Source organism: Rhamphochromis longiceps, linkage group LG16, assembly GCF_057381845.1.
Source record: "Rhamphochromis longiceps isolate RC_006_pf linkage group LG16, R_longiceps_female_GT1.1, whole genome shotgun sequence".
NCBI classification, from domain to species: domain Eukaryota; kingdom Metazoa; phylum Chordata; class Actinopteri; order Cichliformes; family Cichlidae; genus Rhamphochromis; species Rhamphochromis longiceps.
Window position 1 is genome coordinate 8,649,594 of NC_140572.1, and position 27,970 is coordinate 8,677,563.

Consider the following 27,970-nt stretch of genomic DNA (forward strand, 5'->3'; position numbering starts at 1 on the left):
TTAACGAATTAGGTCAAAGAAAATGGGAAAATGTAGTTGTCATGCTTATATGAAATGTAGTTTTTGAAATGTAGTTAAATGAAAACATTTCTAGAAGTTTATTTTGAAATGCCTAACGGGATGTTGATTTCTTTTAATACTCCAGACTTTACGCCGCAACAATCAGCTCTTAGCATGGTTGCTAAATGTGCAAATCCTTGTAATTGGCACTTTGAAACTTACTTTTTGACTGCATTTGCAGTATTTGTGCTTGTTAGTATGAGGACCCTGAGGATGAACATCACGTCTTGATTTTATATGGTGTCGTGTCAAGATTTATTAATTGTTCCTTTTATAATTTTGGCGTGACATCACCCCTGTAAAGGAAATACATTGCTAGGTGGGTAACTGTCTGTTTGGTTTCTGAAACACTCTGACCAAAGTGCACTATTTATCGATTTATAAAGAGACTATTGCTTTTCTGGCCTGACATAGAAATGCTTCGGAAGAGAAAGAAGTTTACCTAGTAAGAGACAGACGATTAATTTCTTGTGACGGATGCTTATCACACATGTGTTTGATTATTTTAATGAAATGCAGCTGTTACAGAGCTAATGGAGTAGTAACATGCCAAATGCCATGTCTTCAAACTGCTTATTTAATTTACAAAAAGTAAGTAAAAGTATCCAATTTGCCACAAATTAACAGCAAGAAAAGCAGCCAATTACAAACAAAAACAGCTCGACCAGCTTACTAAAAATAACTTTCTGCGTTACACCGAACTTATTTAAGGCTTACGAGTTTTGTCGTGCTCATGACATGGTTTTATCTCGAGCTGGGGTTTATATGGTGTTACATGTGTGAACAAAGGGACTACTGTCATACGTGTATTCAATGAAGCGCCCAGCTTTTATCTGGTGATAATGTTATTACATGAGGGTTTCTTGTTGAGTTTGCCGCCGTAAATCAGAGACAGTCTGATATGTGTGTCTGGAATCAGACTGGTGGCAGCCGTGCAGGTAGTTTGTAAGGTCCGTCTTTACTCCAGGTCGTTATTAGGAATGGGAATCGACAGCTGGTTTTCTACTCTCTAATCCGTAGACCTGCTTCATGACAAACATCTTGACTTTTCATTGCAGGGAAAGCTTATTTGTAATAATGATTCCTGAGTTCAGTAAGTGTTTCAGTAAGCCAGGTTGAAATGTGTGCTGTTAAAACAGCTGGCCGAGCTCAGCAGTGCTGTCTGTCTGACAGTTGTGTATTGCAAACGGTGAGGTTGAACTCAGAGTCACGTGCATATTTTGTACTGTCTGAAGACCCGGAGATAAGTAAAACCTATGTAGGTCACTGACATAGTAAAAATGTGGCTCCATTACAGACTCCTACAGATCAGTTTATTAGATAGATTAACAGGATGCATGTTACATATGTATTTGCATAGAAAAAAATAACATCTCAGTCTTATAGGTTTGAATTTTTAAACACTTCTTTATTCTAAACAGTTTATTTCAGACCTGAATGTATTTTTCATGTGCTAGGTAACTGCTCTGTTAAGTGATCTTATTAGGTCTTCTTGATGATCTAATGTCCTCCTCATAGCCACCAAACAGGTCTCTGGAGGCCAGAGCCACCTCCAGGAGACTGGAACACCCTTGAACTGGGTTTTGCACAAAGATCCAATACTTGAAAAATGTTTAACAAAATCATAGGTTTTGTTTTTACCCTTCAAGCTTTCAAAGATAATGTCATTTTTGCCAGTTCTCCCTGCCTGCACCTTTCTGTGTTCTCCTTGTGTTTGTGTGGGTGCTCCAGCTTACTCCCCGAGTCATTTATGGGGTTAAGGCCAATCAGTGATCCTAACGTGGCCATAAATGTGAACATAAATGGGTTGTCAGGTTTTCTGTGTTAGCCTTGCAACATACTGGTGACCTGTGGCCCGATCACAGCTAGGATAGACTGATTACCTGTGAAAATAAACCAAAATGCAGATCTTCTCAAAAGCACAGCAAACGAGCACTGTTCATTTCCACAATCATCTAGATTTTTATTTTATTTTTTTGTCTGTCAAAGCCACAGGGAGACACTGGAAATAGGCAAATGACTTTATCTTGTACTTGCAGCCCAGCTAGTTGGTGATCCTCTCGAGGCTTGTAGTGCCAGATGGGGATGGATCCTCTGGGTGCTCGCTCCCAGTTTGTGGATATCCAGACTCTTCCCACATGGCAGCAGCAGCTGGACAATGATGGCGAGGAGAAACGGCTGGTCCGGAGCCACAGCATGCTCAGCCAGAGTTTCCCCTCACCCTTCCCCTACAGACCAGATATCAACCGCAAGATCATCCTCTTGTGAGTCACGCTGTTTCTTCACATTGTTGCTGCTCTGTAGAAATCTGTCTTTTTCATAAGAGGTCACAACGTCAGCCACGGTTTCTTCCTACACATTTAGACACAGAATCATATAGTCATTCAAGCAAAAATGTCACAATGAAATAACTAAAGTTTGAAAGTATATTTAACTTGTAGCTTTAACTGGTTTTGGTGGTCTATATGATGTATTTTTTGTAACTATGTCATACTAAATTTCTTCTTTTTTTAACATCTGCTCTTTGCAGTAAGATACAGCTGCTGTGTGTGTCATTGCTTTTGTGAAAGTGACCAATCATACCGAAACTATCAGTAAATCAGATCAATGCCCACAAAAGTTTCACTTTTTACCTGTCAGAGTGTGTATTCCCGCCCACCTTAACCAAAGAGAACCCAACTCACAGTGGTTGACTTTGAGCACTTGGCTGCTTAATCTAAACACACTTTTGGATGCATATCTGTGTATTCTGGTAATCGCTATCAATCATCTGTCATTTAAGCAAAGTGTGTGATCCTAGATACATCCTAAAAAAGGGCAGTAATATTAATGTATTGATATTAGCAGTATCATATAGTAGTAGTAGTAAATGCTGCTTGTGTGTCCATGTGCTCATACAAACCTGTTCAGAGTCCATAACCTCGTAAATCTTCTTTGTAGAGAAACGCATGACTATGTGGAGCCCGACTTGGCAGCAGTTTTTCTTTAGGAGCCTTGTTGTGGTGCCAGCCTTCCCCTGAGCAGTCATCAAGAGCACGCACATTCCTGCCACAATAGCATGACCAGGATTTGAGCGCAATTGACCCTCGAGCAGTGGTGCTTTTAAACCTTCCAGCAGCTAGAATTACAAAGGGGTCTATTTTTGAGCTAATATCAGAGGTTCCATATGACTACAGCTTAGATTTTCATTCTTTCACTACTTTTTCAAACTTACTTTTAAACCCATGGTGGTTAAAAAGTAAAGTCCAAGCAAGGTATCTGAAGGTATTGAAAGTCTTAATAGTGTCTCATTAAATAGATAAAGAGCTGTTGGCTCATTTCTTTTGACAGAAAGTCATTTATAGAGTAATTAAGAAAAAATTATTCTATTTTATTTACTTTATGGTTGTTTTAAATGTCAGAGTCAATGTCATTGGACCTCAAAGCATCATCACACTGAAGTTCTTCACAGAATCTTGTAGCAATGTTACTCTTCCTGTAAGTAATGTTTGTTGATTTATGTGATAGTCATGATATAACTCTGTCAATGTGTTGCTATTTTTATTGTTTTAAAATGAACTTGTGCTTTTCGTGGATACTCTGATAGCGCACACCTGGTACTATATGTTGTTAAATGACTTTGTTCATAAATGGGGAGAGGACGTTTCATTAGTTTGGGATATATCTGCTCTACGACTTAATACAGAAGCTAGCATTTGACAAAACAGGAACAGGGGATTTGCACGAGATCTGTTTCACTGTTGTTTGCAGGCATCCTGCTTGACTTGATTTGGTGACTCATCTGTAATTGAGCTAGGAGGAATGAGCTGAACAAAAAAAAATACACAACTCTTCCTCTGTGGTCCTGGTTGCTGAATATGTCTTGTGATCAAACACTGTCAACACATGCATTTCCTCATTGTTTTTTCCTAACACAACCTGAAGGGCTTCTGAACAAAGAGTTGACTTCAGGTATTAAAATAAGCATTAAAGTTTCGCCAAATGTCTTCAAGGTCTAAATGTTTGCAGTATGTTTGATCCGTCGGTCACTGTTACTGTTAGAGGTAAAGAAAAAGTCTTTGGTTACCACTGTGCTGTGACTGGGGCCTGGTGATGACTGTCAATAAAAGTCACAAAAAGCAACTTGGATAATGAACATCAGTAGAAGTTCAATTGGGTGTTGAAATGTTCGGACAGTGGCACAGTTTTCATAATTTTAACTCTCTGTGTCAACACAATAGTTTTTAAAATGCAACAATAAAGTGCAGATTTTTAGCTTCTATTTCCAAGTGACTGTGCAAAAACATCATTCTCACAGTACTCAAATGGATGAGTTACCCAAATAATACTTTTTAAAAAACCCAGTGAATTAGTTTTTTCTTTTTGTTCTTTGTAAAAAGTTTCAAACCCACAGACATTACCAAATAGCAGATTTCCTCTTTCTGATCCTTTGATGTTGGCACCTCTGGAGCCTGTAGCGTGAAACACTTTCAACATACCCAGGATATCTTTGTTTCACTTATACTAATTCAGACCAAAAACAACGATAGACTAGCCTTCTGTTTAACCATGTAGCTACAACGGTGTTCCCAAAAGGGGTGATGTTGGAAACGTATGATGACTCAAACATGATTGTCCATACAAAATATTGTTAGAGAGAGATGAGATTAAAAATATAATGCATGCTATAGTCCAGTATACCTGCTCCAGTTAATGTGTATGTGTAGGACATACATACTGTACGGTGCTTTTATCCGATATTCATAAAAGAAACCCTTCAGTGAATGTGGGCACATTAAACACTTTGACTGAAAATGCGTTACGTTATAAAAGTTTTCTTCAGCCGCATGAATTGAAGCTCAAAGTTTGCATTTAGATTGCATCTTTATTGTTTCATTGTAAATCTGCTGTAGCTGCATACAGCATCAAACTATTCAAAAATTGCGTCCTTGTCCAAAACATTTCCACACCTAGAAAATACAGAATAACAAACTCATACAAAACATTGTTTTATGGCAAAAAAAACCTTTACAACATCTTTGGCAAAATGACATCACAACGGTTTTTTTATACGCCATATCATTCGTATTTACTCTGTATAGTTTTAATAGATTGTTTTTCTTTCCCCACAGTGTTGGTGACATTGCTCTGCTGAATTGCACCGCCGTCGTGAACACCAGCAACGAGTCGCTAAACGACAAGAACCCCACGTCTGACAGCATCCATCAGCTGGCAGGACCCGAGCTCCGAGACGAGCTGCTTAAACTCAAAGGTAGACATGGAAGGTTAAACTGCTGAAATGAGCTTGATTTCACTTTGGTCTTCTCAGAGATATCACTGGGAGTGTTAAATATAACCAGTCACCTGATATCACGCTGGCACTACCGCTGGCACTTTAATACAGAGTAACTTTTATCAAGTCTCTACAGCTGCTGAAAGTACTGATAACACACAAATAAGTATGTTCTGGCTTCTGGCTTCTGTTCTGGCAGGAGCCCAGTTTTCACTGGAACTACTTTCTGCAGAATTGCTTCCAGTAATATGCTTTGAACTTTGAGCTCCAATTTCAAGGAACAAATACAGATGTTCTTGAACCCTGCAAAGATGTCTGGGTTTGTTATTCAATCATCTGCATCACTGTGGATGTGTGACAGTGTTTTTGAGATTGGCTTTTCAGACGTCCCAAGTACAAAAAAAGGTCTAGTTACTGGTTTTTACCCCGACACACTGGAAGTGTCTTTTCATCAAAAAACGTCACCTAAAAATATCTACATTATTATATATATATTGATGCTTTAAGATGCAGTATTTGAAGAAGCTGGTGCTCAAAATAAAAACCTCTGTGTGGTTAGCATACCAGAAAATTTAATCCGCAAATTTAATTGTCAAAAGAAAACAGTTTTCCCTTTCATGAACTCTGATTCACATGTGTATTTGCTGGATCAACAGTCATGAGAGTTTATTTTTAACATGTAATAATAAATATAATAATCTTTTTGTGTGTTTGTGTCCAGGATGTCGCACCGGGGAGGCAAAGCTGACCAAGGGCTTCAACCTAGCAGCGCGGTTCATCATCCACACCGTGGGGCCAAAGTACAAAGCCAAATACAGGACGGCAGCAGAGAGTTCACTATACAGCTGCTACAGAAACATCATGCAGCTGGCTGCGTAAGAATCAGCAACTTATAATTCAGCCCACGTGCTAAACTTGGCAGTAATCGGACTTTCACAAATTTCATCTGTTTCATTCTCTGTCAGAAAGCACCAGCAAACAGTCACTGAATGAAAGTGACTGAGCTTTCCAGCTTTTCAGATTACAGAAACACTGATTTTAGAAAAGTTGGATCTGTTTTAAAAGTTGATGGAAAAACATTAAATCCATCTGTAAAATATGAACTCATTGGATAAATTAAAATCAACCCCCCCAAAAAACAGTGTTTCAGATTAAAATCCACAATTTCCTAATCAATATTTCACAGACCAGATTGTGCCGTTTCTGTCCTGATCTACTTGGTGATATAGATGTTTGCAGTATATGATGAAGTGGAGAGAGCAGTGATGATGATTTAAGGGAGAAGGCTGAACCCACTAAGACATAAAAAAGAAAGGAAAAAGTCAGACTGGCAAAATTTAAATAGTAGTACTCGAGGTCAAAGGAGCTTGCAAAGTGTGAAACTGGCTGATTGGGACCCACACCCAGTTTCACACCTTGGCTCAGGCGATTAGAGGATCATCAGGGGGTCCTTTTGTCCCTCTGTGGGGGGAAACTCCCACTAGGTTTATATCTGGGACTCTCCACCATTTGACCTTAGAACTGAAGAAGCTTCTCGGATGAGAGGTGAAACGTCTTCAAGCAACTTAAAGAAGTCCAGACGCTTTTCTTTGCAAGCTCCTTTGACTACAATGACCTGGATGACTGAGAACCTTCACAGACGTAGTACTGGAGGTATTTAGTGTTTTGTTTTTACCCCTCAGCTGTAAAAAGGCTGGTCAGAGATTGTTGTCACGCCTCCCTCAGGTGGGCAGGCAGCATGGACACCTGAGTTTGTGAATGCGATAAATCCAGAACATGGCAGGAGTTTTAAATGAATACCATACATGTATGTACTAAGAATCTTGGGGAAATTTGAATCTCAAACTCAAGGTCAGAGGACAAGTTTTCTGAAAATCTTGCAAATGCGATAACTCGTGTAGGTCACCTAGGACTTTCGAATTGATATAATAGGTTTGTCTACTAGAAAACTGAGGGGAAGCACTGACGGCTGCCAGCATTTTCTTTACATGGAATTACATTTTTACCTCCATCAAGGATGTTATGTTTTTGGTAGTGTCATTCTGTTTATAAACACAACAGCTCAGTAAGTTCTGGATGAACTCTGAAAACTTTGTAGGTGTGTAGAGTGGGGTCCATAATAATCCCTTCAAATTTGTCTTAAATTTGTCTCCACCAAGATCTTCAAGGTCAACTCAATGACTTATTAGTCAAAAACTGATGAAAAGCCTGAGAACTTCAAAACTACGATTGTTACAAGTTGGTGTGTATTGTCAGCATATAGAAAGTGCCATATGAAGGTTTAAAATATCATGTCACATTTGACCTCTGACCTTTCTTCAAGGTCAATAGAGGGATCTGAAGGTGCTATATTGAACCATTGTTTGTATTGACAACATGTAGACATATTGGGAATGATGTATGTCACATTTGACATTGTATAGTCAGTGTGTACTGTAGATGTGATGTGCAGTATGTGAGACTGTATTTCTTCATTTTTCACCACAGAGAGCAGTCAATGGCATCAGTTGGCTTCTGTGTGGTGACCACAATCAAAAGAGGTTATCCTCCGGAGGATGCAACACACATTGCTTTGAGTAAGACACACAGACACACACAGGTTTTTATTGGAGTGACACTTTAGTCATATTTTCTTATTTTTTTATCTCTCTTTGTAAGTTTATTGGTGCAGCCCTCCACCAAAATCCCGATTTCTCATGTGACCCCTTTGGAAAATTGAACTCCCCAAGCTTGTAATCGGCCCAAATTCAAAACAGTGGAATTTAATCTAAGAGGTTAGATTGCCACCCTGAAATCACTCAGATCCACTCAAACAGAAGTCTTACTCACCTCTGGAGTTAAAGCTACTACTGGCTGTAAAATAACCACAAAACCTAAACTGAATGTAAGACTGGATATACACGGGGCATAGTTGAGTGTATTAGTTCAGTGAACACCCAAAGAGAACCATATGTGGCAAATATTCTGCTTGTTTGCAAAATGTTTGCTCAGGTTTGTTCACTTAAATACACGACTACAGGTCCACACCACAGAAAAGGACGCATCTCAGTTGGTTTCATCCTCTTCTTAGTCTTAGAAAAATTGCAGTTCTCTGTAAACTACAGATTTGCTGTTATTTGTCTGTGTTATCTTGTAATAAACCAAAACAAATGTGTTTGTAGGGACAGTGCGGCGGTTCTTGGAGAATCATGGAAACAGCATAGAAACGGTGGTGTTTGCGGTTTCAGACACAGAGGAGGTTTGTGTGACTTCTTGTCTTTAGTTTAGACCAACAGGAAACACTGAACCTGCATGTTCCTCTTATTTAAAACCAGCTGTATTAAGTTAGCCATGTGCATATTAATCACTAATAGATATATATTCATATTTGTGCTCTTTCAGTCTGTGTTCAAGAAGTTACTCCCTCTGTACTACCCACGCTCTGAGGGAGAAGAAAAGGCTTGCCTACCTCTCATCCCAGCTGACATCGGCAATTCTGAGGGTGAACCAGTGGTTCCAGAAAGACGGATCCGCATCACAGAGAAACCAGGAAGCATTGAAGGTGCAGCCTTCTTCTTTTTTTTCTTTTTTTTTTCTCAATAATGTGATGAACAATTTCCTGAAATCGGAAAGGGACACACAACATGCTTCACTTTCATTTCAGTCGAAAAGAAACAAAACATTTCTTCCCTGTAGTTTGAATTTGTAGAATAAAAGCTTTTCTTTTCACTTGAAGGACTTAATTGTCAAGTTGAAATAGTCTGACCGAGCAGTCAGCCGTTTGGCTTTTTAGGCTGTCAGCCATTCATGTTGTTTGTCACTCACTCACCAACGGAACCATAAAACATCTGAGCTCAATCATTAAATACAGTGTGAAGATGACACTGGATAATGATTAACTTAGAGCTCAGGTTGTTTTTGTGAGTCAGTCAGACTGCATCTGCCTTCAGGCTCCTGAAGTGTCAGGACATGATTGTTTTATTTGTAGTAAAGCACTGACAGGACATGAGAAGTATCGCAGACAGATTTTAACCAACATAATGCCTCGTCACAATGATTGTCTCAAAGCCCTTGAACAAAAGTGTTCTCCTAAAAGAAAGAGTTTGATGTGATCAGCACACGACTATCAAACAAAGGAAGATTCGAGAAACTTTCAGAATTCTAAATAGGGAAACTGTTTTGAAGCACATCAAAGCTTTTCTAGTCTCCCAACATTTGTATTTGTCCTCTAGCTAAATGCAGACCAAGTAGTCTTTATTGAAAGTAATCGAGGCCCAACAGTTCTGTAGAAATAGCAAAATAATAAAAACACAAAGGACAAACAGAAATTTTGAGTTTTTAAACCCTCCACATAAACTGGATTTTGTATGACCTCTTTAGTTTACCTCAGCTAAGCCTTTGCTTGCACCCTAAATGTTAGGTTTTGGTGAAGAGGCCTGTGAAAGTAACACCAGCCCATGTGTTAGTGAGTGTTTGTGGTTTCCATTTTGAGCCTCTTGCCTCCATTGACCTCAAGTGTGGTGCCTGCTGGCCTGATGCTTCAAAGCATCGACATGTGGCTTTGGGGTGTTGATCCAAAGCAAGCAGGCTGCCTGCGAGTGAAACCCAATAACAACAGGCTGATGTATACACACTGACAGATGCACATGTCCGTTTGGATGTTGATAAAATGCACAGACATGCATGCAGCAGTGCATGTGGTCTTGGAGAAACAAGGAATGAAACAGACTTGAACCCGAGCCTGGAATCTGTCAGCTGAGTTTATGACTTCATAGCAGCGCTTTCACACACGTGTAACGGCATCCTTGCAGATGAATTGGAATCTGTGTAATAAAATAAATACGGACAACCAAGCAAACCCATGAGAATGTTGCTGCATTTATAATTTGCTAAAACTTGTACACAGATAGTGTTTTGAGGGGAAACGATCGTTTAAAAAAGCCAGAGTTAACTGGATTAATTATTTTTTGTAAGTAGTATCGGATACAAGTTCAGCATTTCATTACGATGTCTTATCTGTTGGCTTGTCTAGATGAATGTGAAGAGGACAGCCTGGAGTTGGATCTGGGTCAGGTTGGGACTCACGCCTTCGCCCGGATGGAGGGCGACGTAGACAAACAGCGGAAACTGATTTTACAGGGACAGATGTCTGAGGCAGCCATGCAGAAGCAACACCAGAGAAAGTAAGAGTCCAAGCAAACTGTGAGATAACTCGATGATGCTTTCAAATGTTTTTCTTTAAATAAATGTAATAACATAATACTTCAAGTGTTTTCCACTTGTATTAACATTGACGTTGCCTGTATTAAAGTTTTCACGTGCAAAATCAAGTGCAGTATTTTCTTCAGTTACTAAACTGTAAATAAGTACAATTTGAATTACTCTATTTATGAAGTATTTCTATCTAATGCTGTTTCAGTTTGCACTGTAAGTGTTTGTCACTTAAAATTTTACTGAAACATTTCTGAACGGCTACGTTTTGGCTGCTTTCATGATCACACTTAAAGTTCTTTTTAGTTTTTTTGGGGGGGTTTTTATAGGTTTTTAGTAGATGTTTTGGCAGTAATTTACAGAGGCAGTAGTTATAGCATGTGTGTAACCGCTAATTGTTCCATATATTTAAGATACTCTTTCTGTTTTAATCCTGCAGCTACGGTCGCTGGCTGTGTCGAGCGAGAGCAGAGGACCTGTCAGACATCGCCGCGCTGAAAGCGTTGTACCAGACTGGTAGGTGTTTGAGCATGGGACGTGCATATTAGATCTTTGAAGGAGTCTTTCAACGTCTGAATGTAGATCTGAAACAAAACCAGGAACCAAAAGACAGTTTTCAGACATGTGTATTGTAAGGGTGCTCGCCTGAGAGTTTCTGTTTCGCCTCTGCATGAAGAGCGAAGGCAATTCATCCTCTCTAAGGCACAATTGACTGTCATCACCAGTAGGAGGCAGTGTTGTTGCACACAGTCCAGGACGAGGTTGAGCACCAATTAGCTCAGCCGATGTCAAGTGAGGCAAAGGTTGAACCTATTTGAACTTTCAGGCCGTGTTTTGAGGTGGGTACATTTAAGCTTTAACATTAAATATATAGTTTTAAATTAAAGAATATTTAATTTAAAACTATATATTTAATGTATTTTACTTGTATCACAAGAAAAGTCTTTCGAAAAAAAATGTTCTTTATGTTGTTGACTGTCTTAGGGAAATATGCAAAAGAAACATTTTACATTTTGTAGTGATGCTACACAAGTAGAAGGTCTGTATGCATTCAAGTAAGAAACAAAGGCTGTCATACAGCCACTAATGCACATTACAGTTGGAGTGTTTTATCCAAAAGTCAGCTTTCCAAATCACTGCAGATTACAAGCGAAAAGTCCAGATCATAGTCACAGACACAGAGGCTGAACTGCTGGAAAACTATTACTCAGTGTTGGCCAGATGACCTCTGTAGGCAGAGGGCCAAACACAGTCTGTATCTCCACACTTCTCACTTACTACATCTGCAGCTCTGTTTCAATACTGTGATACTATATTTAAATTAATACAAAATTGCAGGGTCTGAGTGTCTTTACACTTTACTGTGTATTTGTCCAGGCGTGGATATATGTGGCAGGACGGTGATGGTCGTGGTTGGACGAAACATCCCCGTGACCCTCATTGACCTTGAAAAGGTAACGTGTGCCAGTATGTCAAAGTGAAGCACTTTTAGTGATCTTAGTCATGTCGGACCTCACCGTAACAGATGGTGCAGATTTATTTTTTTGTGTACTCGTAATAATGCAATACGTGTGAGCAAGCACAGGTCACATTGATCTGCTTTTAACCTTGTTCACTGCACGTTTGATTTTACTCCTCAGTACCTGTTGCAAAATGCAATATATCTGTTTTTAAATAGGAAAAGCTGCAACTATAAAAGAAAATGTATCAGATGTGGGTGATCTGGTTTTTAACAGAACTGTAAGTAAATAAATACTCACAGTAATCCTGTGTCTTTGTTTCCTCTGCCCGTGTGCTGTAGGCACTGTTGTACTTCATCCATGTAATGGACCACATCACAGTGAAGGAGTATGTTATGGTTTACTTTCACACGCTGACCGGAGAGCATAACCATCTGGACACCGACTTCCTGAAGAAACTCTACGACATCGTTGACGTCAAGTCAGTCTGACATTTTACTCACCTGATTACACTGAGCCTGTGGCTAATCTAAACCTTGAGCTGAAGGCATGACTGCAATTTTTTTAAGTATTTGCCTTCCATCTTTTAAATTAAAACATGTCAAGTATATTGGAAAACCAACATTAAATCAGATATGAAGTGGAAGAGAACATTGAATAGATAAGGCATTAACTTAGTTCCAGTTTTTGTCTTATTCCTCTGGCATTGAGTCACTGAGTAAGAACAGTCTGCTTCAGCTTTCCATCCAGAACTGTTGTCATCTGGGTTTACAATATATGTTTAAAGTAGAATTAGATTTGGCTGACATTGTTGGCCAACTACTTCTCCAGTCTTAACTAACCAAAACTTAAAAAAGAATCAGACAGAGAGAGGTTGTGTAAAAAAGACGGTCTTTGGGAATTCCCCTCTCATTCACTCCTTTTCTCTCTCAAAGGCCATGACGATACTATGATTGAGTCATTATAGTAGCCGCTTTCATATTTTCTTCCATGCAGCATAGTGCTTACTGGATTTTAAATCAATCTAACGGTCATTTTGTATCAACATGACAAAGGGTCCACTTTTCGAACTAAATCAAGGTGTTTAACATTTTGTATATTAGGTCATACAAACATTTAGAGTTGACTTTCATTTGACCTATTTGGTGTTCGTTGGCTCTTGCTCTTAGCCTCTGCAGCTGCATTAAAGTTGAGAAACATTGGTCGTGCCACAGTACGATACCACCAAGGTTACAGTGTTTAGATGATTGGAAAAGCCAAACAAGCTGTGAAACACATTTGTTTCATTGTTGGCGTTGGCGCGAAGTCTCGCGGTGACTTGAGGCCAAGCAACTTGGCTCTGACTTGGCCTCAAAGAGTTCAAACGAGTTCTAAACTGAGACCGGATAAACCTTTCAAAGACAGCGCTCTGAAAAGTTGTTGTCAGACATGACTTTGTGATAACTGAGGTTGCAGAATGGATTTGGACCTGAATCGGTCATTCTGTTGAGCAATGACGTGTCCATTGCGTACCATCACATTGGAACTCGATACACATGGAGGCAGATGCTGTTTGATCTCTTTGAGATCTCCTGAAAAGTTCACCATTTATGAATATTTTCGTCGTGCTTAATCGTAGCCACATCTTCCAAATGGAAACCAGAAAGATCTAGACTTCTATTCAGAGATCAGAGTAGACCTACAGCTTCACTGTTCTGAAGTGACTCCTCTATCCACGCAGACTCCCCTGTTTGTGAATGTTATGTGTCCAAAATTAATAAAGACAGACATGAGTGGTCATACAGTAGATATTATTAGAGTTAGGTTTAAGTGTACGTCTTAATCATCCTACTACTACTGATTTAAAACTAGCACTTGAAACTAGATTAAACAAATTTCTAGCGTCCATAAACATCAACACACACATGAAACCCACACAATATCTAAACGTAACTGGAAAAAAAGAAGGGGTTGAAATTTTGTTAACTGGAAGCCACCAAAGGAAAAACCTAGAGAAACTCAGGTACTCGGTGGGTAGGAGAAGCGTTTATAGTTGTCATCTCTTTTTAGTTTTGGTTACTAGAAACCAAACTTGCTTCCTGTGTCAGTGGGAAACTCCATGCAGTCAAGACGTACCTTTCCACGCTTGTCTTTCTCAGGTTTCATTGCTTTCTTACTGTCTATTCTGTCGGTTTCACAACACCTTTCTTAACCTTCATAAAGAAAACTGAAACTGTAGCACATTCCTGATGTTTATCCTTTATGTTGTGTGATAAATTTACCCTAAGGGTGTCAGATGCAGGTTACGCGATATATTTCAGTGAGGCAGGAAAAGGGAATTTAAAAAAAAGCAAACCTTGCTTTCACAGAGTCTTTAAATGCGAATGAAGACGCCTTCATTCAGCTTCCCCTTTCATCGGAACAGGAAACCCCCATTCAGTCATAAGTGACGAGGGCGAACGTTTGTGTTCTGCTGATTCATCAGTGCAGCCTTAAAATGTTAGGGATGTTTAGGCTCCACCACCTCTGCAAACTTTTAGCTGGACCTAACGAAACCCAGACAACAGTCTGCCCTCTACTAAAGGCTCATTTAATGTGAAACAAAAAACGCTGAGGTTATCTGTTTGCTTGTACACTTTCTGACTTGGATATTGTACTTTGGCTGCAGTAGAAAATGATGACTGCTAACAAGTTTGTCATTTAGCAGGGGCGTGGGTCTGGCAGAGCTCTGTGTTTAAAGTAGAGATGGACCGATCCGATATTACGTATCGGTATCGGTCCGATACTGACCTAAATTACTGGATCGGATATCGGAGAAAAATAAAAAATGTAATCCGATCCATTAAATATCACGAAAGCACCTCACAAAACTTGCAACACGCCATAACTCACCTCAGAACGTTAGCACGTCGGAGCAGTATGCATCACGTGATAGAGCGGCTGTGGCATGCGGGACCTGTCGGTGGTCTGGATAGCATGTGGAGCTTCGCTAGCAACCCGGCATTTCATCTCCGACAAAGTTATCCCCGAGAGAAGTAAAGCAAGTGTGTAAGTCCATCTCTGAATGTTTGTAAAGCATTCCTGCGTTAAGCTTAACAAGCGATATATGGAGCGACTGCCTCTCGCTCTCCGGCTGCTACTTCAATCATGAAACTGCTTAACGATCAGCTGATCGGCTTTTCTGTCGCGAGTCCGTCTCTCTTGTTTGCTTTTGGCCCACTTTGCACCAGAAAGAGGAAACCAGCGGCTGAACAACAGCAGCACGTTTAAGCTTGATAAGCTGTTGTTAGAATTTATTTAATATTACTTTCTACTCGAGGATCTTTTTCTACGTAGCTGACGGCTGGTAACTGTGCAGGGGCGGATCTAGCAAAGTTTAGCCAGGGGGGCCGATAGGGCATGAACAGGGAAAAGGGGGCACAAAGACATACTTTTCTTTCTTATTCTCATTTAAAATGTCGAGCTTTTAATAAATAATTATCCGAATCTTACACCCAAAGTTTTAATTTGATGTAAAAGGAATAGAAGTCCATTACTGTATATCGTAACTATTAAGTCTACGGTAATATATATACCCTAGTAAGCTATAGTACTTTTTACTTTGGGAAGGTACCATCTGTGCAGTCTGCAATTTTGCTGAAGAAAGATGTTGAATCTATTTAATATTTCTTGAAAAATAATTGATTTCTGTGCATTTTTTTTCACACTGCATCAAATTAAGGTTGATTACGTCGATTAAGCATCATGAGGTGGAGCGTGAGGGGTGGTTCCCTATTTTTTATTTATTTATTTTTGTTGTTGCTGGGAGTTGGAACCCTATTAGTTAGGTTGCTTAATATTTACGCTAAGTACTCTTTAAAATACCAGAATAGGGAGGATGGTGTAGGTTTAAGTTTATTAGATTGATCAGTATTGCTGAACTATGAAACACTTTTTTTTTTTACATACAGGTATAACAGAATAGCTTTAGTGTAGTTGTTGTTTTAAACTTGAGTATGAACTTATACAAAATTCAGCAAGATATTTAAAAAAAAACAGTTTTGTTGATTAAAAAACACTATATCGGATTCATATCGGTATCGGCAGATATCCAAATTTATGATATCGGTATCGGACATAAAAAAGTGGTATCGTGCCATCTCTAGTTTAAAGCACAAGAACTGTGCTGCCTGTCAGTCACAGAGACAATCAAAGCCTTTTTTCAGGGAACTTTGTGTCCTCATTCTTCTGCAGGGCGAGGAACACACGCACATCACGTTCAGGGATCACTTTACTTCTAAACAGTTACAGTTTCTGTTCTAGCTGTTTTCATTTAGGAGTATTTTTCTTTCTCTGCAACATTTCTCAAGCAGTTGCTTTGTTTTGGGGTTTTTTGGTTTGGCATCGTGATATTGAACCCTGGTCTGGCTATTTGGCTATTGATTGACTGCAGATGCATGTTAGCTTCAAATTACCTAACCAACAGACTCTCGCCAGATTGAACATATCCACAGTTTTGGAAGCGTATATGTTGTCTGCATTTAGCAGGAGACCGATGGACTCGAGAGTGATTATTTTTAAATATCCTCGGGTCCGGCTCTGGACCAGTGCAGAAGGCCACAAGTCACGGTTTTGTACGTTTGAATTATTTGGATAACTAAAAGTTCCTGTGTGTTCCTCTGATGGACAAATGTTTTGGTTTTTCTTAACACAAGCAAATTTAGTATGGATGGAAGTTCAGGTCGGCACTATTTCCAGAGTTTTCCAGAATGCAAGAACTTTTTGGCAGCATCCAAAGGGGCCGGGGTTAAAGGGAAAGAGCTTACTATTATTATTTAATTTATGTGTTTTATTTTAAGAGTAAAGTGGAAATGTTGAGTGTAAAGTTAAAGTGCATGGACTGTGTGGACAAACGTGTTCTCTCTGGATAAATCTGAACCTGAATCTGAACCTCACCCTGAAGACTCAACATCTGTGTGTGATGGTTGATTCCTACAATATCAAGAAGAACTTCCAGATGCAGCACATTAATTAAAAATATCATCTGAATTAGTGAATATCAGAAATACGAGGAATTTGGCTCTAAACACATGTAACTAGTAACTGACCCACAGTTTTAGTTGGCGCTCTCTTACTCTGGGATATACCCCTGATTTGTTTGTTAGTCTCACAGTCTGTTTGTTTGCTTCTGTCTTGAAAACAGAGATGCGGGAGTTGACTCCAGCAACTTAGGAATGGCAGACATAACAGGCTTATACCGGTTTGGTAACCTCAAGTTTACATGTCATGTTTTTGCCAGTGATGTGGCTCTGTTGCTTCATTGGAGCATGGTCTGTAGTTAAATAATGGTGATTGAAATTGAGTTCCTCCCAAATGTAGATGCCTCTCGGGCCCCTCTTCCATCAGGGAGAGTTGGTTGCGTGAGACTGACAGACTGGTGAGCCATCTGTGGTTTTGGCTGCTTTGACTGAGCTTCAGATACGAGTAGATGGAGACAAGTGTCTAAAATTAGCTTCCTTCTGTAGACAGTTTGGCACAGTTTTATGGCTAAAGTTGTCTGATCAAAGCAGCGTAAAGCAGCATTGTAGTATGACAGCTGCTGTAGCTGACACTGTCGATTAATTGTCTAATTACCTGTCTGTTCAATCAAATAAATAACCAAGCATTGGAAAAACATTTGGCACTTCCATGTGGTAAATGTGTCCATGCTAATGTGCAGGATGGAGCTGATTGTAAAGTGGTGTTTTTGTGGGACAGTAAATGTGTGGCTTTGGAAACGGCCACAGAAACATTGTGTCTCCTCTTTCAGAACATCAATCATTTTCATTTCATAATACAGGTTTTTTTAATTTTATGTTTGATTTCCAGAATAATGAGTCATAGAGTTGCTGAGAAGTATTATTCCACTAATGTTCTGCTTTATTTCTTGCAGGTATAAAAAAAATTTGATGGCTTTCTACTTTGTACATCCAACATTCCGCTCGAAGGTAAGGGATGGTTTTATTTACAGTTTCTGCAAAGCTTATTTAATATACAGGCCTGTGTAAAACATTTATATTTCAGTTGATAATGTATAAATGTATGAAAACAAACCTTGTCTGTGTTGTTTATTGTATTTCAGATGATTTTGATCAAGTTTTTATCCTTTTTTTGTAAGAAAAAGAGTGAGCACAAGACATTAAAAAGCCATATTTATACATTTAAGATTAAAATGCTGTGCCTTACACCCTTCAGTGGAAACTTATTTCCACTGCTTGCCTCATTCTTTTGTTCACTAGCCGGAGCTCGTGACCACAGGTGATAGTAAGAATCTAGACTGACCTGTAGATTGATAGCGTTGCTTTCATGCTCAGCTCTTTCTTCACTACAGCACACCGACACATACGCACCAGTCTGCCTGTCAGTCTCCTGCTCCCCTCACCCCTCATTCACAAACAACACCATGAGATGCTTAAACTCCTCCACTTGGATCAGCAACTCATCCTGACACAAAGTTGGGACTCCACCGTTTTGCCGTCAAAAAAAACATGGCCTCAGATTTGGAGATTTGTGCTAGTTTTCATCCCAGCTGCAAACCACTAAAGTGCAAGCTCGAGGTCACTGCCTCAGAACCACACATCTGTAAAAGGCAGACAACCAGGAGCGTTTTGCTTTTCTTATTAATCTAAGTCCTTACATTCCTACCACACTGATCCAGAAAATATTTTCCTCTTTAGGTAACGTCTGGTTTATCTGGTTTCTTGATAACTTTTTCTTTATTCATTAAAGTTCAGTCTTGCTCAGTTTTCTGTTTTTGTTGTGTTCAGTTATTCTTTGATTATTGCATGACTGGTGTCCTGGCAATGTAAAATCAAGCTTGAATGTTTTTAAAAACTGATGAACGGTTCTTTACACACATCCATTCTCTTTCTTCACTTGTCTCAATCAAGGTTTCAACATGGTTCTTCACCACTTTCAGTGTATCTGGCATGAAGGAAAAGGTCCGCTACCTCGACAATCTGCAACAGCTCTTCACCTGCATCAAGCCTGAGCAGCTCGATATCCCTCCATTTGTCTTGGAGTACGATGCACGAGTAAGAACACAATAACAGAGAGATCCATAACTCAGTCCTATGTTGTTTGCACATGATCCACGGATATCTTTCAAAGTGATTTGAATCATTTTGGAAAGGTAACTGCTAAAATACATAAAGGATTTGATAAAGCTCTCAAAACTAGCCCAAACGTTTGTTCCAAAAACCCCACACAGGTTGGAACTATTTATTTTAACATAATCAAGCTGACGTCCATCCAATTATTGCTCATCTAATTAGCTCTCCTTCACCAGCAGCAATGCATCTGAAGTATAAAGCAGCAGGTGTTCTGCCTTTGCCACACAGTATGTTATTGCAGATGGATAGAGCTACATTAACCTAGTAGAAATGAATGGTGTAAATCAGCCACTGAGTAATGCTGAAGGTTTTTTGTTTTGTTTTTTCATCCTGCTACCTTGTGGCTAACTGCACGGAAGGTCAACCATTAAATAGACAGGAAATGAAAGCACATCAGATAATGTTGTAGGCTGATTCACTCAGCGGTAGGAGCTCAACGATTTGCAGAGGTTCAGAAGTGACATTCAGTTATTATTTTCCCTAATTATTCTTATTTTTACTACCTGCCTACCTAATGTGATATTAGAACAGAGTGTTTTAATACTGGAAAGTGGTTCAGCTTTTGCCACTTTAAAAACTTTTTAACATTTTATAGTTTAGCCATATGTGGTTATAGTCTGACCATTACTAAAGTACTTTGTAAAACATCTAATTTGGGCCAGTTTTTCTTTTTTTTTAGCTTTCTGACTTTACTGTGACAGGCAAAGTATGTCAGTTGGGTGCAGCTGTGGTAACCCCTCTGCCTTCCTCTGTAAGAGTTAGGGTTCATTTGAAGTAGTGGCTAGAAATTCTAATGTAGACACCAGAAAGTTGGTCCCACTTTCTCTAGATGACTAAAATATAGGTCAGGTGCTGAAGCATGTGGTTTAAAGTTACAAGCGACCTGCCAAAATAATTTGATGTGTCAGAAACATCTGGAAGTTGCAGCAGATTATCCCAGTTAATATATCTTAACTTGGAAAATATGTCACTACATTTGGAGCGCTGATGTTTGGAGCCAGTAACTGACTTCCTTTGATAAATTAGAGTTTGTGTGTCTCCACCTCCCTGTAAGCATCGGTTTTGCATTTTCAGATGCTGAAGGACGGACCGTAACCCTGTTTAGCCTCACGTCAGCTCTCTGGCTGATGGTGTTTTAGTAGAAATATTTAGGTAGGCTATGTTCCTGTTGATGTCTCGAATAAACCTGAAATCACACAAACCTTTGTGTGTTTCTATTCACGTTCTTTTTTCATCAGTTGTATTTGAGGGATCAACAGACGAGACAAATCTCTAGACTTTCCCTTTTCTATTCTCCTCTTCCTGATGTAAACCAGAGATGGTGGAAATGATTTCTGTTGTTCTTTGTGATAGGTTTGTAGCTTGAACCCATCCGCTGGAACGTTAAAGGCAATATAATTACACTGCAAAGCAAGACACAAGTAGGCAAGCTTCTTCATGTTACTCGTGCACGGGAGAGAACCGGACAGGCACCGTTCCTTCGCTTGACCCCAGTTGCTCTCGTCCGTTCTCCCGTACCACTGTTCTTTTATTGAGGTTACATGAATATGCATAAGTTCATTAACATATGACGTCTACATACACACAAAGAGTACCTTGCCTGTGTGTGTGTGTGTGTGTGTGTGTGTGTGTGTGTGTGTGTGTGTGTGTGTGTGTGGACTGCTGATCAAAGGGTCAAACATCCTTGGTCAGGAAGAGGGTAGCCTCCCCCTCACCCTAGATGGTTCATCCTAGATAACACGGTGAGGAAGTCCAGCAGTTCATCTAAACAAAGAGCACTTAGACTAGAACAGACGCAACTACGTTAATCCTACCATAAAACAATAAGACACGGTATGACCTCTCATGCTCCCAAAGTGCTGTCTAATACACACAAAGTTTGCAGACTATCAAGGATCAAAACCTCTACCAATCTACAGCTAATTACAAAACTCTAAGCATATATAAGTAAATATTTCTAAGCATAAATGACAATCAACAATACAAATCTAACACTTTGTCTTTTATTTTCATCTCCAGGTTTAATTTCACCTGTTAAACCGTTGACTATAACCTCAATTAAAATGCCCAGGATGCTTTGTGATTACTAAATGGACAAAATAATTATCAATAACTTTGATTAATCAAGATTTTTATCGTTTTAAGAAAAGTTAGCTGATGTATTTTTTTTACTGGCATGTTTGAAGAAAAGCAGGTGAGGAGTTTTTGATTATCCACTGATAACTCTGCTATCACACCTTCCCCTCAGGTTAAGAGTGTAATATCAGTAAATAATATCAGTCGCTCTTCTTGTTTTCATCTTGGTAACGTTACCCGCCTTCGTCCTTCACTTACTCCAAACAGCACCGCCATACAGTGCTCTTGTCACATCTCGTTTAGATTACTGCAGTTCTCTGTGGTCTACCTCATAAATCTCTTCATAAACTGCAGTTAGCTCAAAATCCAGCTGCTTGTATTGTATCCAGAATTGGATCTAATGAACGTATATCACCTGTTATTAACTCCACTGGCTTCCAGTTCACCTACGTGTCAATTTCAGATCCTGCTTCGGGACTACAATCTCTCTCTCTACTTTCAAATCGCGTTTTAAAACCCATCTATTCAGAACTGCATACCCTTCATTTTGACTTGGTCTTGTCGATGTTTACCTTGATTAGCTTTTATAGTTGTTTTTTTTATTTGTTTACCTTGTAATAAATAAAAAGTGTTATTAATAATATTTTTATTATTAACTGTGGGTGTCTGTTTATACTCGGAGCTAAAATATGGGGAAACATGACAGATTGATGGCACATGTTTAAGCGTGTTTCCTTTTGGCATTCACTGAGTTGCCATGAAACGACGTAAACATTTGGATGTTCTTTAGTGGCATCAGCTAAAACAGACTGTCAGAGTAGAACGTCAGCGTTGCCCCTATTTTGAGTACTGAGGAAATGTCAAACCCTGAGGAAGCATAGTTAGAATCAAAAACAACGTCTAGTTTGTTAGTTTGATGCAGTTCGAACTTAAAAAAACGTTCTTGCATCCTCCGTTTCTTTGGAATAATTCACTTTTTCTTTGTTTTTTTTGAATAGCTGATATGTTTGTAAACCACTGTGGATATCCACTTATTGATGTTGGATTGCAGCAGTAACAAGCTTGTTTTCATATTTTGTTACTCGGGGTAGTTATGAATAAAGACACGAGGTCACGGAGCTGTAATAATTACTGGTAGATGAGAAAATGCACTTGTACATGAGGTTACCTGTACAATAAAGTATCATCGTTTCAGATTCAGCATTTTGCAGGGAATGTAACTCCAACAGTGTCCTGATGCATCAAGACACAGAATCAATTTTTTGGAACAACAATGTATTTTCCACTTTCAGCACAGCCAACAACCTGGGCAACATTGTTTATATTGACACCTACCCAGAAACACTTGTCCTGCTGAGCTTAATTACAGTGCTGATGGAGTCCAGGAAGTAATTGCTCTGTTTGTTTGCTGAAATTGAACCTAACCAGGAGGTAAATTCTTAAACGGAATCTCTTTGGAATCCTCGGCCAGTTTGATCAGTCGTTAACTCTCACAGCAGACTCAGAACAGAATTGGCATTCGTTTATACCTAAAAGTAGGAACCAGGGCTTTCACTAAAACTCTATTTGCGCTGTTACTAACTACAGAGGTTGTGTCCTTAAACTCATAAGATGATGCCACAGTTTTTTTTCGTAGCAGTCAAATAAACCCCGTATTGCAGGTTTGAAGCTTCTAATGGGGGTTAAAGTGCGCCGTGTTCCAGAGCCTACACCAGAATGGTAAGGATGATATGACGTGTGAAAGAAAGTTGGCTACAGTTACCACTGAGCTTAGATAATTGTAGATTTTCTCAAAAGGGAAATTGAGATGGTATCGCTCATGTAACCACTCACCAGCCGTCCATTTTCCTTTATTAGAAAACAAAAAAGTGAAACTTGCCTCATTCTTTGTTGGTAGACTTATTTCATTTCACAACACCTGCTGGCATTTCACCATTGGCTCTCAAAATGGCCTCGGATCGACTTGTCTTTAGTACTGTTGGCTGTTTTCACATTTGGCCACATTTATTTTAGCTTTGCTTGTCAGAGTTTGACTAAAGTGGAATCTATTATTTCTTTTTAATGCTCTAATAAGCCTTTTCAAGGCACACTGCCTACAATAGATGAGCTGTTGTGTAAATGTAATTATGTAAATATTCTTCTTGCACAGAACTTGTTTGATTACAAGTTTAAATGGCGTATTTTCACATCCAAAAGGAGTTTTTTTTTTTTTTCTCTCAAAAATTTTTTATTACTTTTTTTGACAATCTGTGTGGAAATTTGTGGGGTGGGGGTCTTTCCCCCACTGGTCTACAGCTAAAATCCTTCTGAGTAAACATAATCTAACTTCATTAATTTTTGGCCTTTTTATGCCTTTATTTGTTTTCTGGCTCTTGTTGTCATGAGGTGCTGTTAGTTCTTAGACAGCTACTTTGGTAAAAATGGCTCAAATGTGGATATGTGCTCGTTTTATATGCTTGGGATCATTGTCCTGTTGTATGATCCATTTTCAGCCACGCTGTAGCTGTCAGACAGATGGCCTCCATCATATTTCTATATACAGAGGAGTCCATCATCCACTCAGTGACTGTAAGGTGCTCAGGTCCTGAGGGCCGAATCATCATCCAAATCGATACCTGTCTACAACCATCCTTGACAGTTGGTATGAGAGGTTTTGGTTTTCGTCAAATGTTTCGCTGTCCATTATGGCCAAACATCTCCACTTGAGTCTCATCTGTTCTACAGGTGTTTTGCTCTGTTTACATGCAGCTTTGCAAATCTAAGCTGTGCTGCCGTGGTCTTTTTACAGAGAAGAGGCTGTCGCCCAGCATCTCCCCAAACAAGCTATAGTAGTTTTTAGTCTTTTTCTAACTGTACCGTCATCACCAACTTTTACATTATAGAGTCTGAGATGCAGCTCTCTTTGTTATTTCTCTGAGCATTGCACAGTTTGACTTTAGACCGAATGCTGCGATGTTCATTCCTGAGATGCACAACTGAACGCACCGGAACAGCAAACTGCCAGAATGTCTTCATTTATAAAGTGCTCACAGTTACTGCAAATCAACTCATCACAAGCGTCTGATTAGCACCATCTGGCTGCTGCTTACCCTCTAAATTCATATGGAAGCAGTAAAGGTTTTTCACAGAACTACATGGTCCTGTGAAAACCTTCTTTTGCACATGAATATCTGCTGACCTCTACTCTGAGCTTGGACTTGAGCTACCTAAATCTAAAGCTGCATGTTTTTTTTTTTTTTTGTTTGTTTTTTTTTAAGTGGATCAAAATGTGCCTCAAAACCACTTTTAATTTTCTTTCTCAATATGCTGTCGACATGTAGCCGAGGGATGAACCAACACGTCTACATGGCGTAATATTCTGGTCAATTGATGAAACAGATGTTTCTCCCTGTTACAACACCCCACGTAGATACAACATCTTGGTCTGACATTCTAGACTCTGAATAAATGTATTATTTTTTTAAATCATCATTAACGTTCAATAACCGTGCTGTCCTTTTTATGTGATGTTTCTAATTAAAGTTTTTGTGAAAAGTTTACAAGCTCAGCATTTAATAATAACACATAAATGTAAAAAAATAGAAAACTTAAAAACAGTAGCCAGTCAGCTATTTCACTGTCATACATGGAGCCCGAATATAAAATTTCAAAGCAGACACATTCTGAAAAACCAGTATCCTTTACTTAACTCGGCTGCACACTCACACCTTGATTCACACTCATGTTTTTGTGCTTGTATATTCAGTAAGAAGATCTTTTGCTTAACTAAAACTTGAATCTTTCTTAATGTTAGCGTGTTGACATAATCTTTAGCTTATCAGTGTAATTATTCTACCAGCAGAACAAAGCAGTCATGCCACACCCAACACTGCTGCCGTCTCTTCTGACAGTAGAACACTTTGAAGTTGTGAAAGGCTCTGACAGGTGTAGTCAGATTACTGCCCACAAATTTTTTTCTGCATTATTAAAACACGTACAGCAGCTAACAGGACAGCCTGCCCCTCCTGGTACGAGGAATACAGCTTCCTGACACTTTGCTATATCAAGAAAACAGCACAATAGACCTGAATGAAAGCGAGGGTGGGTTGTGATTCATGAATAATTTACTTCCTGTTAGCATGTCCTTTCTGCAGCTGCTCCATCACATTATTGTCTCCCCAAAACACTTCTGTTGTGTTTTGTAAGGCTTTGTTTATTTCTTTGTTGCAGTGCATTTGACGTCTCAGGGCCACCGTAGTATAAGTCAAATTCTCTTTGTGTTGGCAATAATCACTTTAGTGTTACCAGCTTTGGCTCAAGCGATCTGTGCTAACCCAGGTGTTTGTTTTATTCTCATCTATAACAGGTGAACGGACCCTACCATCATTCAGAGGCTTCCGGTCTGTGACATGAGTCCAATCGAATCTTTCTGTCCCAAGTGGCGAAGTGGTGGATGTCTTTTCTGGACATGAAGTTTTCTGTGTGGTCTGACCTCCAACCTCCTCTTTAAGGCTTTGAACCTCAGTTGAGGAAACTCTTCTTTTGTTCTGTTCCTGCCAAAAAAGACCAAATTAAGAGTCGCAGTGCACATATAGCACGGCGCGGTCTGGTGAGCAATCATTGTTACTCACCACAGACTATTTTTGGATCTGGCATGGCTCCTGGATTATGCCTTATACTGAGAGACTTACTCAGCAGTTTTGTCATACTGCCCAAAATATGAAGTATCACATCATAGCTGGCACTTAACTCAAAGGCTTCCCTGTGATGTGGTCGTATCAGACATCCTCGCCCATGTCTCAGAAGATGGCTTTTCAAATGCTGGAGTGATACGGGGAGTGCCTGTTTGGATTTCTACACCACACGGAGCAGCGGAAAGTCTGCAGTAAAGACAAACATTGGGTTTTGCTCAGCCGGAAGTTTTTCTCCACCTGTTTCAGCGTAATATGAGACCGTGAGCGCCAGCAGTCCAAACCGGAAAATTCCAGACAAACATTAATGCCGGGGAGATTTTCTTTGATTAAAAGCACACGTCAGCTGGCTAACATTCAATTTACATCACAAGGTCATCTTCATATTGTGTGAACATGTGAAGTTAGCTTAGCTTGGCACAGAGACTGAAAGAGGAAGCAGAAAGGCTCAGCTTAAGGTGTCAGAGTCACTTCAGCTGTAGCATCATACATTAAGTTAAATTCACAAATATTAGAGGGAGATGCCTCTTATCGTCACCATTTCCCAGATATGTAGATCTGTTACTAGAGGCAGTGCTGAAGTACTTCTGCTTAGCATTAACAATGTAAAAAGCCCTGTTTGTTTTCCAGTAGCTTTATGGTGGGCCTGAAAGGAAGCAGGGCATGTGTGCCTCTACCAAACTTGTTAGCACCGTGTCACTGAAACGCATATTTAACCTCACACATTTAACAACATATGCCTAACATTAACTGCTTCCGATCTTTGACAGTTCTAACTTAAATACTATAAAACACGTTAATTTTCCTGTTTCTGGAGATGGAACATTTGTAACTGTTTCTTGAAGCAGTAACTGGAATCATTAAAAGAAATTGGCCACTAAACAGTGATACAGTTCTAATAAGGCAGTGCCTCTGTAACCCACAACAGTGGAAACATGATGTACAAGTGAACCTAAATTACACAAGTCAAGTCATGAGGAGTCCTCACTCTCACAAGCGCCGTGAAGGAAAGTGATTAACTATTTTTTGTGCTTTTGTGTCAAATCGCTCTGTTACTCAGTCACTAACTCCTTTGTTTGCACAGCTCGCTTCACTTTACGTTGTCGTCTGTAGTTTGATTTATCTTGGACTGCCACATGTGTGGGTGTCCAGGTCAAATGGAGTGAAGTAAACTCTGAAAGCATTTCTGATTGTCTGAACCTTCGATCAGTCATGATGTAGCAGGACCCCCGCATGTGTGGTAGCCCAACACTGACACTATCACCATAAATCGGGGGGGGGGGGGGGGGGGGGTTCACCTGTGTGTAGTTCTACGTTCATCCAGGCCAAACATCAGGAACTCTGCATGATTGCATTTGAACTGTGTTGGCTGCATGGAAACTCTTTAACCTTGAAATGAAAGCGGGGATGTTATTTAACACTAGCACACAGAGTTCAGCTTCTAACTTTTGAGGTTTCAGATAATGTGATGTGCACACTGGTGGGGGGTATATATCTCGTGTCACTTACTCCAGGAGCTTCTGTTTACTGTGTTTGTAGGGTTCCTTCTAAAATCAATAATAAATGCCCTCGTGAGGAAAGCATGCGCAGTCAGATTGAGCTATTTAATGTCTTTTGTTGTTTTCCTCAGTGCTTTGAGTTCCATCCAGTGAAATGAGGTTAGTGTTCCCTCCTTTGACAAAATGAAATGTGCTGTCACTGTTTTACCTTCAGCTGAATCGGTCAGCACAGACTTGCTGTTAGAACTGTGATTATATCAGAATGTGCATCAATGAGCCAAAATATCTGTGTGTAGATGTGTCCTGTTTGGGGGAGTTTTTTATCATTTTAAAGTGATATGTGGAGGGCCTGCTGTTTGACATCCTCTGAGCTTTACAGGAAATGATGTCATTCATGTTTAAATTTCCTGTTTTTTTTTTTTTAAACACTTTGATCACAAGAAGTTTTTTTTTCTTGATAATAACGGGCTTAGACTATCCTTTTAGAAAAGAGCTGGTTGTATTGTGGAAAGTATTTAATACCTGATGAAGAATAAAGATTGATTTTGGTGCTGTAGAAACGTTTGTTATGTTTTCAAAGTGACTTTTCTGCTTAGTCTCAGTTTTCTTAATAGCGCCTCAAGGTTTTGCTCCA

At 39.5% G+C, this 27,970-nt stretch overlaps 1 protein-coding gene across 1 annotated transcript; it reads left to right on the forward strand.

Annotated features, from left to right (window-relative positions):
* Positions 1-154: 154 nt before the first annotated feature.
* On the forward strand, positions 155-27,912 carry gdap2 (ganglioside induced differentiation associated protein 2). The gene is made up of 14 exons (XM_085384554.1): positions 155-379; positions 2,100-2,324; positions 5,172-5,311; positions 6,054-6,207; positions 7,820-7,908; positions 8,494-8,570; positions 8,714-8,873; positions 10,344-10,494; positions 10,962-11,038; positions 11,900-11,976; positions 12,324-12,463; positions 17,873-17,927; positions 18,870-19,013; positions 25,513-27,912. Exons 2-14 carry the CDS (start codon positions 2,140-2,142, stop codon positions 25,552-25,554), a joined length of 1,491 nt encoding a protein of 496 aa, XP_085240680.1. The 5' UTR covers positions 155-379; positions 2,100-2,139; the 3' UTR covers positions 25,555-27,912.
* Positions 27,913-27,970: the final 58 nt, after the last annotated feature.